At 36.4% G+C, this 13,702-nt stretch overlaps 2 protein-coding genes across 3 annotated transcripts in view; one reads left to right on the top strand and one right to left on the bottom strand.

Annotated features, from left to right (window-relative positions):
- Positions 1 to 5,867, top strand: part of LOC107737124 (transmembrane protein 134-like) — an 8,444-nt gene extending 2,577 nt beyond the window's left edge. The window contains exons 2-10 of one of the 2 annotated variants that reach the window (XM_016548560.1): positions 271 to 330; positions 1,808 to 1,982; positions 2,746 to 2,990; positions 3,076 to 3,143; positions 4,478 to 4,564; positions 4,708 to 4,784; positions 5,019 to 5,063; positions 5,292 to 5,345; positions 5,575 to 5,867. In XM_016548560.1, coding sequence (XP_016404046.1) covers positions 2,790 to 2,990; positions 3,076 to 3,143; positions 4,478 to 4,564; positions 4,708 to 4,784; positions 5,019 to 5,063; positions 5,292 to 5,345; positions 5,575 to 5,657 — 615 coding nt within the window. In that variant the 5' untranslated portion in view covers positions 271 to 330; positions 1,808 to 1,982; positions 2,746 to 2,789 and the 3' untranslated portion in view covers positions 5,658 to 5,867. The remainder of the gene's footprint in view (positions 1 to 270; positions 331 to 1,807; positions 1,983 to 2,745; positions 2,991 to 3,075; positions 3,144 to 4,477; positions 4,565 to 4,707; positions 4,785 to 5,018; positions 5,064 to 5,291; positions 5,346 to 5,574) is intronic. The other variant, XM_016548561.1, reaches the window with a different exon arrangement.
- A 769-nt stretch (positions 5,868 to 6,636) lies between these two features.
- LOC107737100 (interferon regulatory factor 2-like) overlaps positions 6,637 to 13,702 on the bottom strand; it is a 10,018-nt gene continuing 2,952 nt past the window's right edge. The window contains exons 2-9 of the mRNA XM_016548515.1: positions 12,294 to 12,387; positions 11,465 to 11,564; positions 11,043 to 11,219; positions 10,850 to 10,884; positions 10,651 to 10,765; positions 9,575 to 9,742; positions 9,368 to 9,411; positions 6,637 to 8,446 (exon numbers count right to left, since the gene is read on the bottom strand). Of these exons, the coding sequence (XP_016404001.1) occupies positions 8,117 to 8,446; positions 9,368 to 9,411; positions 9,575 to 9,742; positions 10,651 to 10,765; positions 10,850 to 10,884; positions 11,043 to 11,219; positions 11,465 to 11,564; positions 12,294 to 12,380 (1,056 nt within the window). The 5' untranslated portion in view covers positions 12,381 to 12,387 and the 3' untranslated portion in view covers positions 6,637 to 8,116. The remainder of the gene's footprint in view (positions 8,447 to 9,367; positions 9,412 to 9,574; positions 9,743 to 10,650; positions 10,766 to 10,849; positions 10,885 to 11,042; positions 11,220 to 11,464; positions 11,565 to 12,293; positions 12,388 to 13,702) is intronic.

The following is a 13,702-nucleotide window of genomic DNA, read 5'->3' on the forward strand; positions in this document are numbered from 1 at the left end:
TTTTATGAAGCGACGAGAATACTTTTTGTACGCAAAGAAAACAAAAATAACGACTTTATTCAACAATTTGTCTCCTCCGTGTCACCGTAGCGCCATTTTGGAGAGTATCCACTGAAGGTAAACTGCATATACTGTTCTACTTGTCTGTGTCAGCCGCACCACATGGATACGTTTTCTACGTTTATTTGATTTGAACGAAAACTGCTTATCCGTGTGGTGCAGATCTTTGTTCTGTTTATTTATTTGTCTTATTTACACAATTTCAAACAGGGCCTACAACCTGCACCGGGTCCCTGCAAACCGCAGCTATGGCCCTGGTGATGCTACCATGTCAGTATGGACCAAAATATCTGAGGAATGTTTCCAGCACATTGCTGAATCTATGCCACGAAGAATAAGGCAGTTCTGAAAGCAAAAGAGCGTCCAACCCGGCACTAGCAAGGCGTCCCTAATAAATAAGTTGCCGGTGCGTGCTGTTTTACTGGACAGCAGTAAAGGAAAGGAAATTCAAGCGTAAAAAAGTTTCTGTAGGTTGTATCTTGCCACCATCTAGTGGCTAAACAGCGTAAAACAACTAAGAGAAAAGACATTAGATTACAAATCAACATGCCTATGTCTAAAATTAGTCAAATGTGCTGAAGTGAATCAGATTTGTCAAATATCAACGAGCAGAATCATATTATTCAAAATGGTCAGACGAAGTGACACTTTTGAGACATTTAAAGTCACATTATGGTGGAAAATGTAGGAAAGCGTTAATGACTACCATATTTTCAGTATTTCTAAGTTGCGCTGTTAAATTGATCAATCTAACTGCAAACAGCATGCAGTCAAACTGTTGTCACGTTGTACTTGCTTCCTTTTTCAACCCAGATGAAAATAAAACATTTTTATGAACCTCAATGACCTCACTGAGGTTCAGATGGTACACGACATAAATATTCTAGGCAATAAAACCCCCCCCCCCCAAAAACAAATATATATATATATATATAAAATACATTATAACCTCATATTTGATAAAACATGAAAATAAAATATTTTAAAGACAGTGGAATTCTTTTTTAGTGATATTACATAAAGCATAACAGTTGGTTACTCCTCACAGATATCTGAAAGGTGCCTGAAAATGTAATTATATACAAGTTCATCTTGATTATAAGAGAGATGAACAAATGTCCACACCTTTGTTTTATCACTAGGGCAATCAAATGAGAGACAGCCATTAATTGTAGAATGGTACTGGGCAATGACAGAAAAAAGGTGACAAACTTATTTAGCATTAGAAGCACACCACCTTCTATTACATACAGTTACAGACTGTAAGGAAGGAGGGTAAATATCTGTCTAGCTAGAACTGAAGAAAAAGACACTGGACCTTATACTGGGCTTTAAACAAGAACATAGCAAATTTCTGTTTACACAAATCCTTTCTTACATAAAATTAAATTCACGGGACAATTATGCCAGAATGTATTTATGAAGGATTTATGAAGAATTTGATAAGATCGCTCATCATTTCAAAATACACACTCAGACAGAAACACATTGGGACTGTAAGCAACTAATATGCCCTTGTGCCCAGTGTCTAAATAATTGCTTTTCACCATGCACTATATAAGTTATATTATTTTTAATAATTACTAAAGGAATTATAATTTATTATTGTTATTATTATAACAAAAAAACTATAACTATACATGTATCATCTGTATCAAAATGCCCCATGTTTTCTTGAGGGTAATTGCTGAATCCTCCAGTCCTCCGGGTGTCGCTGAAGAGACAACCGCTACTTTTGTGTGTTTAGACTCAACTCACGAAAAAGAAGCAGCTGTTACTAGCAAAGTTTGGGTTGAAGTTTTTCGCCGGCGAGTAAATAATACATTTAAACAGCTTTACTAACTTTGTATGCCTTGGAAGTGATCTAAGGATCATGGCAGACAGGTCTATGAATAACTGACGAAGATCAAGACTAATGGGCAGTAAGTAGAGGATTCTTCCTTTGTAATTTTGCGCTATTGTTGGTCTTGATAACGGGATGTTCGACTCTTTAAATTTTCAGGCAGACTTGTAAAATTAGCAGTAGACATTTTGCCTCAAAACAAAACAACTGTTATTTTTAATGACATACGAGGTTTTAAACATTCTATTATTGTATCACACTTAAAATTACGTGTCGTATGTAACGAGCTCCTGTACAATACGCAAGATGTAGATTGTTTTGGGGTGGATGCGAACATTCTGTTGTTAGGAACAAGCGGAAGAGCGTGTCAGTCACATGCTTCCTCAGGGCAATTACTCTGTCACACTCGGCATTTATTCTACATATGAATCTGAATCTGCCTCATAAGATAAAGTTTTAAAATCTGTTAACTTTTCAGTAATAAATAAATTAAATAAACAACAACAACAACAGCAATCATAAAAAATGACAAAACCAAAAAGTTATTTGTTGCATAACTGCCTTTATAAAACACTTTCCCTTGAACTTATAAAATTTTGTAGACCAATCACTTTGAAGTGGTCTGTACTTTAGCCATAATGAGCAGCTTTGATCTAAAGAAGGGAATGTTGTTTGCTCTTCTTTAGTAATACTTACAGTTGGGACGAAGTGATTTAGAGAGAAAAATGTAAAATTCATTACTGTGTATTATAAAGGAATGTTATAGGGCAGTCAATGCACTATACTGCATTATGAAAATATAGAGGACAGTAACTAGACTAAGATGTTCATTAACTTCACAGTGGTTGCCAGTTAACAAACAGCAAGTATCTGAGGGCGTGTAGCAATGGGGACAGAGTTCACAATTGATGACGCGTTCGTCCTGGAGGGGGAGGAGGAAGATGTGGTGCCTGGAGAGGATGAGGGGGAATGGAAGGGGAGAGAGAAGGATGGCGGGGGAGAGATGATGTTTGGACCTCTTTCTTTTGCCAAAACACAAACTTCTGGACCCACTGGCACTCCTGAACACAGTAATCTGAAATATCAGGTCAGGTGTTTACACGAGTGTCGCTTTCTTTTAGAGAGTCTTTTAGAGGCAGATATGACTAACTTTAGTTTGTGTTCACCCACAGAACCTGGAAAATGAAGATGCTTTAGGTGGCACTGTGAACTCTTCTTTCAATAACTTCTTCAAAATCAGGTTTGAAAATTCTCATTAAGCAAGGAAATTAATTGAACATTGAATGAAATAATTTGAGCAGCATAGTACAAAATGAAGGATGGGTTGCACCAATAAGGGTTTCATTAAAGGGTTAGTTCACCCAAAAATGAAAATTAGCCAATGAATTACTCACCCTCAAGTCATCCTAGGTGTATATGACTTTCTTCTTTCAGACGAATCCAGTCGGAGTTATATTAAAAATTGTCTTTGACCTTCCAAGCTGTTTAATGGCAGTCAGCGGGTTTTGCAGTTCATCAGACCAAAAGAAGTGAAATAAAGCACATCCATCCATAGTATAAAGTGCTTCATACGGCTGCGGGGGGTGAATAAAGGCCTCCTGTAGCGAATCGATGCGTTTTTGTAAGAAAAATAACCATATTTAAAACGTAATAATCAATTGAATCTAGCTTGCGCTCACTGTTGTACACGGAAGTAGCTCTGGGCGGATGACGTAGGACTGCCATTAAACAGCTTTGAAGATCAAAGACAATTTTTAATATAACTCCGATTGGATTCATCTGAAAGAAGAAAGTCATATACACCTAGGATGACTTGAGGGTGAGTAATTCATTGGCTAATTTTCATTTTTGGGTGAACTATCCCTTTAAGCAGAATTTAAAATTCGTCCTGAGTTTAAAATTAACTCCCATTTTGGTTATTGGGGTTTTAATTTAATTCAAGCTATGTTGCAGCACTTAATGTTATAACAAATCAGAATTTAAAATCTCCACCTGAGATTTAAAACCTTCAGATGCAATTAACAGCAATTGTCATTGATGATGAGTTTGTCAGTGTAATGTACATTTCCTACTGTCATTATTATTATGATTAGTTGTTATTATCGTTGACAGATTGAACAAGCAGAGTAAGAAATAGTCTGTGAAGCTGATATGGCAAAAAACTTACTGCTAATGGAAACATGCGAACAATTACTCCCCCAGACCCCAACTTTAGAAGTTTAAACCAAGTTTATCCTAGTTAATCATTAGCAAAAATGCCAGTTTTGATCTGTGTAGCTGCTGTGGTAAAACTCTAATTGTCATTCACCGTAGTTGTTAGAAATGGCAGATTTTAAATGGCATCTTATAGAACGTTTTGTTTCTTTTTACACTTAAGGTAATTCTAAATTCTTAGTCCAGCATCTTAATTTGATGCACATTGTTCATGAGAGAATAACAAGTGACCAACTGCTAAATAAACAAGTCATTAAATAGCCAACTTAAAGAAATAAAATATTTATCTTCGCATTTGATGTACAAGTAGGCCTACTTGTCAAAGCCTGATGTCAAGCCCGGTGTCTGTCTGTGTTCCAGTGATCCTGCTACTCTGTCCTACTGCAGCTCTCAGTGGTCATTCAGCACACTCAGCTCAGTCACACAGCTGTCTGCTCACTGCTGCGGGTAACACCCACCCCCTTGTTTATATATTTCTGGATGAGATTTTAAGCTGATATTAACCAAAATCACTCTGGTTGGGTCAATTAAAATAGTTTATGATATTCTTTTCCTTTCCTTGTGCTTTGTTCTGTGTGGATTGTTCCCAGGTGGACGTCTCACCCGCTGGTGAAGAAGAACAGACGAGTCGTTCTTGCCTCATTCCTCCTCTTAATCACTGGAGTTGGTAAGACTATCATACCTTTTGTGATGTTTTTTGATCATAACAAGTACTACTGATCTCAGGAGGAAGGTGTCTGGGAACTGCTGTTTCTGTTTGACTTGTAAAGTGCTGTCTTTGTTTACCTTGCTGTCAACTCTTGAGCATAGATGGTAAATTCAAATGCAATTGTCTGCTGTTAAGTTATTGTATTATCTCTCCCCTTCCTATCTCCCCCTCCCTGTTCCTCCTTCCTATCAGCTTTGATCTTTACAGGCATTGTCATACAGTTAAACCCTCACGCAGGTAAGACCTGTCACATTGGCTGTAAATAACTATGAAACATGAGCAAGATTGCTTTAGAATTATAATTCTAAGTTAATTATAAATGGAGCATATCATAGCATATAAGTGCTCTGCATGCCTTAAAAACAGAGACAACACCACCTTCAGACATAATCTAAATCAACAGTTGGTTTTATGCTAATTTTGTCCTGTATAATTATGTAACCCATGTATTTATGCCTTTTTTAGGTGTTTCAAGTGCAATTTTCTTTGTTCCTGGATTTCTTCTCTTCATTCCCGGTGGTAAGATCTAATGTGTTCTTAATATATAAGTCAGGTTTGCCATTGTGAATATCAGTAGTGGGTTTTGGACCTTAGATAATATAGTTTTATGAATTGTGAACTTATCTGTGCAGTCAAGAGAAGTTGTTCATGCAGAGGAAGTAAATGACTTGAACAGGCGGCATTGCTTAAAGAAAAATGCTTGAGAAAAACAACAAAACAACTGTTGCTCTTCCCTTTTTTGTTTCAGTCTATCACGTGATCTATATAAGCTGTGCAGTTCGGGGACGTAGAGGATTCAAGTTCTTTTATTTGCCGTACTTTGAGAAGTAAACCGTTTTTCTTCACATCATCCAGACTGGTGGTATTGATTGCCCACCATTTCAAAGGGGATGACATACTTTTACAACCTCAGTTACTAGTGGTTTTCTAAACACTTTCTTCATTTTGGTAAAAGCCAGGCTGTACACAGGTCTAAGTATAACCTCTACAGAAAAAAAAACTGTGATTTATTATTATTTTTGTTTTTTAGAGTATCAAGTGCAACAATATACAATCTTACTTCAAAAGAAGTCACAAACTGTAATAAAGACAGTTCATCTCACCCAAAAATGAAAATTTGCTGAAAATGTACTCGCTCAGGCCACCCAAGATGGAGCAGATTTGGAGAAATTTAGCATTACATCACTTGCTCACCAGTCTATCAATTAATGTCTTGTAATGTGAAAATCGATGTTTGTTCTAAACAAATCCATTAAGGCGTTTTCATTTCAAACGGTCGTTTCTGGCCAAAATATGAGTCCGTAATCTCCTGTTGTCCTCTCACATCAAAATCCACCGACATATTTGTTTAGAACTGGTTTTGACACGTTTTGCTTGTAAGTGGTGCTTGATCTGTGCACATTTCTCTCCTGATTCAGTTTTTAACTTAACAGTTGTTTCCGGCTAAAATACGAGTCATCTATCTATAATATTGCTTTCACCAGTGAAGTAATCTCATCTGAATCAGGTGAGAAATATGTACTGATCAAGCACTGACAAGTGAAAACGGTCAAAAACAGATTTTAATGTGAGGACAGCAGGGGATGGACTTTTTCAATGGCGGAAGTGTTAGTATGGATAATAGACTTGTATTTTGTCAGAAACGACGGTTTGAAGTGAAAACGCCTTGTTTATGGATTTGTTTATTACAAACATGCAGCTTTTCACCTCTCAAGATGTTAATTGATGGACTGTAGTCATGTGGATTCTTGTGATGTTTTTATCAGCTGTTTGGACTCTGATTCCGACAGCACCCATTCACCACAGAGGATCCATTGGTGAGCAAGTCATGTAATCCTAAATTTCTCCAAATTTGTTCAGATGAAGACACAAACTCGTCTATATCTTGGGTGGCTTGAGGGGAGAACGCTTTTTTTTTTCTTTTTTCATTTTTGGGTGAACTATTGCTTTTAAACAACGGTGTATAATATAGAATTGAAGTCACATCTAATTGAGATGTTTTATATTAGCTGTGCAACAGTGTTAAGTTATCAATTCAGTGAAACATAATTGGAATTGAGCATGAAACATAATAAGCTTGTTATAGATGTACACATTTTTGTTATGAATGTAGCGCCATTAACAACATGAAATTGTACACCATTAGCTTTGTATAAATCAAATGAAATTTATAGACGAAACAAATGACGTGAAGAATGAAAATCACAATTGGTGAAAACCAAGAATACAATTTATTTAGGCCACTGCATACACGGAGTCTTGAGTTGTAAAACATTGACTTCTCATCCCTCTATTGTAAAATCAAGGTTAGATGCAGCAACAAAAGTGATTTGCTTTTCTACTCCACATTCATCTTTTTAACTAGTACCACTACTAACACTTTGAACCACTGTTTTAATGTACATTATACAACAAATGAGTGTTGAAAAGATTTTGTATTGTGTAATTTTTTAATCATTGACACTACAATAAACCTGTTTTTATATTTGCTTTTTAATCTCCATACTGTATTTGTTCATTATGTAAATTAGTGACTGTTGTATAAAAATACTTTATACAAAAACAATAGCAAAATCTCGTTACCTTAAAATAAGAGTGATACAGAACACAAATGAGAACGGTTTGACAAGTTAATACACGACTCTAATGAGTGTTTCTATTCAAGTATTTATAGCCCTACTAACATGGGAGAGCTGAACCTCAAGAAAAACTTAATGTTTCCAGACAGACAGTTCAATAAGTTGTTCTGGAGTGACAAAAATGTCATTCAGACATGACAATTTCATATATAAATGTACTGAAACCTTAATCATATCTTTCAAACACTGTGATTTCAATATTGCTACAGTACCCTGTAGAAAGACACATACAAATTCCCCTTAAAAATTCCCCAGTAACTGTTCTATTTCGTTCTTTATTGTTTTATTACATCTGCTGTCAACATGTATGAAATGTCACTCCAATGCTAAATTAATACAAGCGTATTCTCCCAATGCTGCATCATTACTAGCTTACACTGACAACTTCTGTGATCCGTGAGGTAGTTCTACAAGTTACAAATTTAATGCAGTTATGAGAATGAGGTAGTGTGCTGCAAACTATTTCAGAAATATAACGATATGTAGTATAACGGATTCAGATAGCTTGGAACTCTTCTGGTTTTAAAAGCGGAACACGGACACAGGATAATATTTGAGGGAAATCTTACACCTGAGAGTACTTGATTAATGTTGAATTATGGGTGTAGATGTATCATTTGAATAGCAGCGGGTTGTACATTTCAAGTGTCTTCATTGTAGTGTTTTGTGTTTTGCAACAGAGAGGTCCACAGCTTTAGCTATCACACTTGCCTGAGAAGCCAGGCTGCTGGTGAGATCTGGTGAGGGGGCAGGGCTTGAGGGTCGCATGTCTGTGACTTTTTGGAAACCAAACAGGCAGGGAAACCATGGAAGAGTGTTGTAAGCAATTAGGGGCGAGTCCTCTCTGCAGCTGGTCACTTTGAAATTGATTTTTGTTGATGTGAAAAATGTGTTTGGTGAGGATTGAGCTGATGATGGGATCCTTAACACAGAATTACATGATGATCTTTGTGAAGCTTTTAAGGACAAGTCCTGGGGAAGCTGCAGGGGGAAGTTAATAACACTCTTAGCACAATCAAAAATTAAATAAAAATTAAAATTCCAAATTGGCTGTGGCTTGAAAATGAAATGTTTATGTACACTACTGTTCAATGGTTTGGGGTCAGTACAATTTTTTTTAATGTTTCTAATATTATGCTCATCAACACTGAATTTATTTTAATAAAAAACACAGTAAAAACAATAACATTGTGAAATATTAGTCTTTTTTATATATATTATAAAATGTAATTTATTTCTGTGATGGCAAAGCTGAACTTTCATCAGCCATTACACATGATGATTTAGAAATCATTCTAATATGCTGATTTGGTTCTCAAGAATCATTTATTATTGTCAATGTTGAAAACAATCGTGCTGCTTCATATTTTTGTGGAAACTGTGATGCATGTTATTCAGGATTCTTTTTAAATAGAAAGTGCCTATACGGTCACTTGTGATCAATTTAATGCATCCTTGCTAAATTAAAGTATTCATGTTTGGTCTCACTTTAGTCTGGGGACCAATTCTCACTATTAATTATGACTTTTGCTCAAACTCCTAATTTGCTGCTAATTAATAGTCATAATGGTTGTTGTTTAGGTATGGGGTATGATTAAAGGATCTAAAATATGGTCATGCAGAATAAGGCATTAATATGTGCTTTAGAAGTACTAATAAACAGCCAATATTCTAGTAATATGCACGCTACTAAGCAACTAGTTTGTCCTTAAAGTGCTACCTCATGATTTTTTTTTAAAACAATCATACTGACACCAAACTTTTAAATTGTAGTGTATTTGCTGTAACTGACTGTTACCAAGAACACAATTTCATAAGATATAAGAGCCTAAATTGTATATAAAAATATGAAAGGGAAGATATCCTTTCTTGGAATTTTTTTTTACCCATTTACATTCATACCTGTGCTAAGTCTTCCTCGCTGTTTGTGCTCTCTGTGTCACTCTCTGTTGAGGCAAAATAGAGAATAAAATTCATAATTATATCCAGCTGTGTTTGTGGCCAACAATAACATAATTCAGTAATAGTAGCAGTAATATGTAGTTTATCATTCCAGTGGTGAATACAACACAAAGACAGTAGAGCTGAATGCAAAAAAAAAAAACCTACCACTGTAGGATGAAACATGGGAGTCCTGGAGAGGCAGACACATATCAGTGGAGCTAAACGCAGGTTCTTCATTCTCCGTTGCCACCTCAACAACTGCACACACATCAGGTAATTCAGCTAAAGCAATCTCCCTCTCAGATGACATGGGCACAGGGAAGCTCTCCTGCTCTGTGTTGATGAATAGGCATGTATGATTTAGACTTTATCTTTAACATTTCTACTAAAATACATTTTAATCATTTGCGCTAATATATGTTAGATGTAGTATTATTAAAGTCCTTCAGTGCATACCAATCGATATGCAGTAAATTACTGAAAAAGTATTTGGATACGTAAAGGGATAGTTCACCCAAAAATTCTGTCATTTAGTAATCCTCCAGTTGTTTCAAACCTGTATGTGTTTGTTTCTACTACTGAACATAAAAGAAGATATTCTGAAGAATGTGAATACCCAAACAGTTGTTGGTGCCTACTAACTTCCTTAGTATGGGAAAAAATTACTGTGGAAGTCAATTGGGACCAGAAACTGTTTGGTTACCAAGATACGTTAAAATATCATATTTTTTCTTCTTTTACAAGAAACACATACAGGTTTGTAAAAAATGTGAGGGTGAGTAAATTATGACAATTTTTATTTTTGAGTAAACTATCCCTTTAAGCCACCCTTAAAGGGATAGTTCACCCAAAAATGAAAATGTTAAAAATCATCATTTGTGTTCTACTGAAGAAACAAAGTCACCTACATCTTGGATGCCCTGGGGGTAAGTAGATAAACATCAAATTTTCATTTTTGGGTGAACTATCCCTTTAAGTAAAATGTATGAATAATGAATGTGATAAAATGTGAAACCATTTGGCATTTACATTAAAGATCTGTTTTAGCAAAACATTTCAGAAAAAGAAGTTTGCTTTTACATGAAAACATAACACTGAGACCAGATGATTAAAAATTGGTTAAAAGTTAGTTATAAATAAAAGTTAGTTCTGAGTTTTAGCATCATTTGTTTTTGAATACCACTTTTTTTATTCAAACATTCATTGCAATAAGGGATTGTGTGCATGTTTTGGTTATTTACCAGCAAATAGCACAGTGCTGTCTGGTGTAGTTTCTTCCATTAAGTTCTCTTCACTTTGTTCTTTTGTCATTTTATATTTTCTGGGAGTGCCAGCTTTCCGTTTCTGAAAAACCCTCTAAGGAATCAAACATAGGTGTGAGATTATTTGCTGTACTTAGAAATGTGCACTGTTGTTTGAGTGTACAGTCGTGCATCCTACTTTTGCTCTTTGCTCCAGGTCCATCTTTTTCTTCCCTGAAAAGACAATATGCATTCTAATGTCATCGTTAGAATTTCTACACCAAAACAAAACTATGTACATCTACATTAAATATGTACATGAGCAAAAATGCTATGGAATGACATGGGATTTTATCTAAATAGTATTGTGTTTCATTAATGACTGAAATTACCTTTCTTAACAGCCTTTTCATATGAGGAAAGCATTCTGTACATTCTGAAGGCATTGTTTCCTTTCTTCATGCTTTTATCTTTCACTTCCTCAATGTCTGGTAGAGAATTCATAGCACAGCGGAAATTTGCTTTCCATGTCTTAGGGTCTGGTTTGTCAATACCTGGGCGATACTTTCCTGTATGAAATATAATTGGGTAACAACTGAATCAAAATCTCGTACAACAAAATGGAGTCACAAACCAGTTGAACCAACACAATAATCACCCTAGAAATGTGTTAAAAGCTGTATGTAAAAGAGGAATAAACTCTAATGCATAGAGGACATATTGCAGAAATTACCATTTTCACCTTTAAATCAGTCACCTTAAAGCCTCATTCTTTATACAAGAGAGAATGGGCAACAGCTCTGTCAACAGCTACCTGTGTGAATGGCCCAGTTCATAAATAAAGGTGCATCCTTTTCCAAATCCCATCCATGTCTGGCTGCATGCATCCACGGTATCTGAAATATCTTTTTCTCCTGTTAATGGAAACATTTGGATAGTGTACTATTACCCAATTCATGTTCAGTGAGTTGAGTAACATGTCAAGCACGCTCAAATTTAAAAGCTAATTTTCAAAGTTATTGGTAAAGACACAAACTACCACACAAGTTACATGTTCAAACTTAACTTGTACAGATATAAAGTTCTGTACTATTGAGCCGTGCACATGACATGCAAATTAAGAACTTGTTCCCATGGCTTATTCATTCGTTCCCTTGTTTAGTGAATCATGGCCAGATGAGGGAATGAATTAGTACAACATGGCCATGATAATATACATTTTGTATGATATGTATATATCTCTGAAATACGTGATTCTGATTGGTCAGTCGCAACATTCCGAGATGTGTTATTCCACGATAACAACCATAACACATTGCTCATCTGAGTATTTGAGGCCGTTCATATATGAACGTGGTTTTGCGCAGCTTGTCAGTGAACAAAGGCTCTGTGTAGTAAATGCTGCTCCATGTGAAAGCACGCACGTGATGGAGATTTACCGCTGATTACAGAACCACTTTACTGACAAGAGGCGCATTAAATGTCGCATGCGATTTATCGTGCAGCCCTAAAAAAAATTAAAAATAAATTAAAAAAAAAATATATACATATATATTTTCACAGCATGTCACGTGCAGGGCTCTTCTTAAATACTCTACTTAAAATAAATAAATTAGAATTTGATGGCAGATTTCTACCTTTACCTCATTGAGCCAGTGAAGACCTTGAATTTGCCCACTCTCAATCTGTTGCTCCAACCAGGGGCGCATTCTCATTCTGTCCACTGGCATCTTGACGCTGAATAGAATCGAATAGTGTGGATTTAAATGTACTGGACATTCAGTCTTGCATAGAAAACTCATTATGTGGTAAAAATAAATAAACAACAATAGAATTAAGAAATACAGCAAGAAACATTTTTCAGATTTGCAGGTGGGTTAGTGCATGTGAAGTGCTCAGTAGCAATGCGATGAGTGAAACCACAGTGCTTTTTGCACAAGCACATTTCAGTAAGGTTGCATGTCTGGCAAGTGTTTTACAATGGACACTAGGGTTGGGCGATGTCTACAAAATTGGCATCGGACGAAGTCTACAGGCAAATTCAATTGAATGGGTATGATTTGGAAAGGCACACGTCTTAATAAAAGGTCTAACAGCTGATAATGCATATGAGAGCAAAAACCAAGCCCTGATGTCAAAAGAACTGCCTGTAGAGCTCAGAAACAGGTTTGTGTCAAACCACACATCTGGGGAAGAGATCAGAAAAAAAATCTGCCTCATTGAAGGGTCATAGAAGCATGTAGTCTCTGTTACCCTTAATGGTCCAAACTCAATCCTCTCCTCAGTGAAGACACATGAAAACACACGTGGAATTTGCAAAACAGCACCTAAAGGACCCCAGACTGTGAGAAACAATATTATCTGGTCGGATGAATCTCAATTCCAAGTTCCAACCATCATGTTTGAAGGAAACCAGGCACTGCTTATCACCTGCAGAGTACCATCCCAAAAGTAAAGTGTGCTGGTAGCAGCCTCATGCTGTGGGGCTGTTTTTCAGCGGCAGGGACTGAGGAACTCGTCAGAGTAGAAGAGCTTGCACCAAAATATTGAGATAGCCTTAATGCAAACCCAGTCCAGAGCATTCAAAACCTCAGACTGGGCAGAAGGTTCACCTTCCAAAAGGACAATGACCCTAAGCACACAGCAAGAGTGGCTTATAGACAACTCTGTGAATGTCCTTGAGTGGCCCAACCAGAGCCTGGCCTTGAACCCAATCAAATAATTCTGGAGAAACTTGAAAATGTGCGTCTGCCCTCATCTCTCGAAAGTGAAACTAAAAGCGATCGTGCATTCAAAAGCACGATGCCAGTTTCATATAGGATTAGATCTCTGCCACAATTCTGCGCACGAAAGATCATATTTTGAGCGCACAAAAGTGCATGTTGCACACGCGCGATCTGAGTTTTGTGGAGAAAATGTTCGTTTCGTAAGAAAAAAGTATTTAGAGTGCACTAAAATCAATTTTGCATTTAAAATAAGTTTTTGGATGTGTGCAGTCCTTCTCTTTTGCGTGTGCAACGTTTCACTAGCTTGCTCACCTGGTGCCTGCCCT

Source organism: Sinocyclocheilus rhinocerous, unplaced genomic scaffold (genome assembly GCF_001515625.1).
Source record: "Sinocyclocheilus rhinocerous isolate Xijiao unplaced genomic scaffold, SAMN03320098_v1.1 scaffold344, whole genome shotgun sequence".
Lineage (NCBI taxonomy): Eukaryota > Metazoa > Chordata > Actinopteri > Cypriniformes > Cyprinidae > Sinocyclocheilus > Sinocyclocheilus rhinocerous.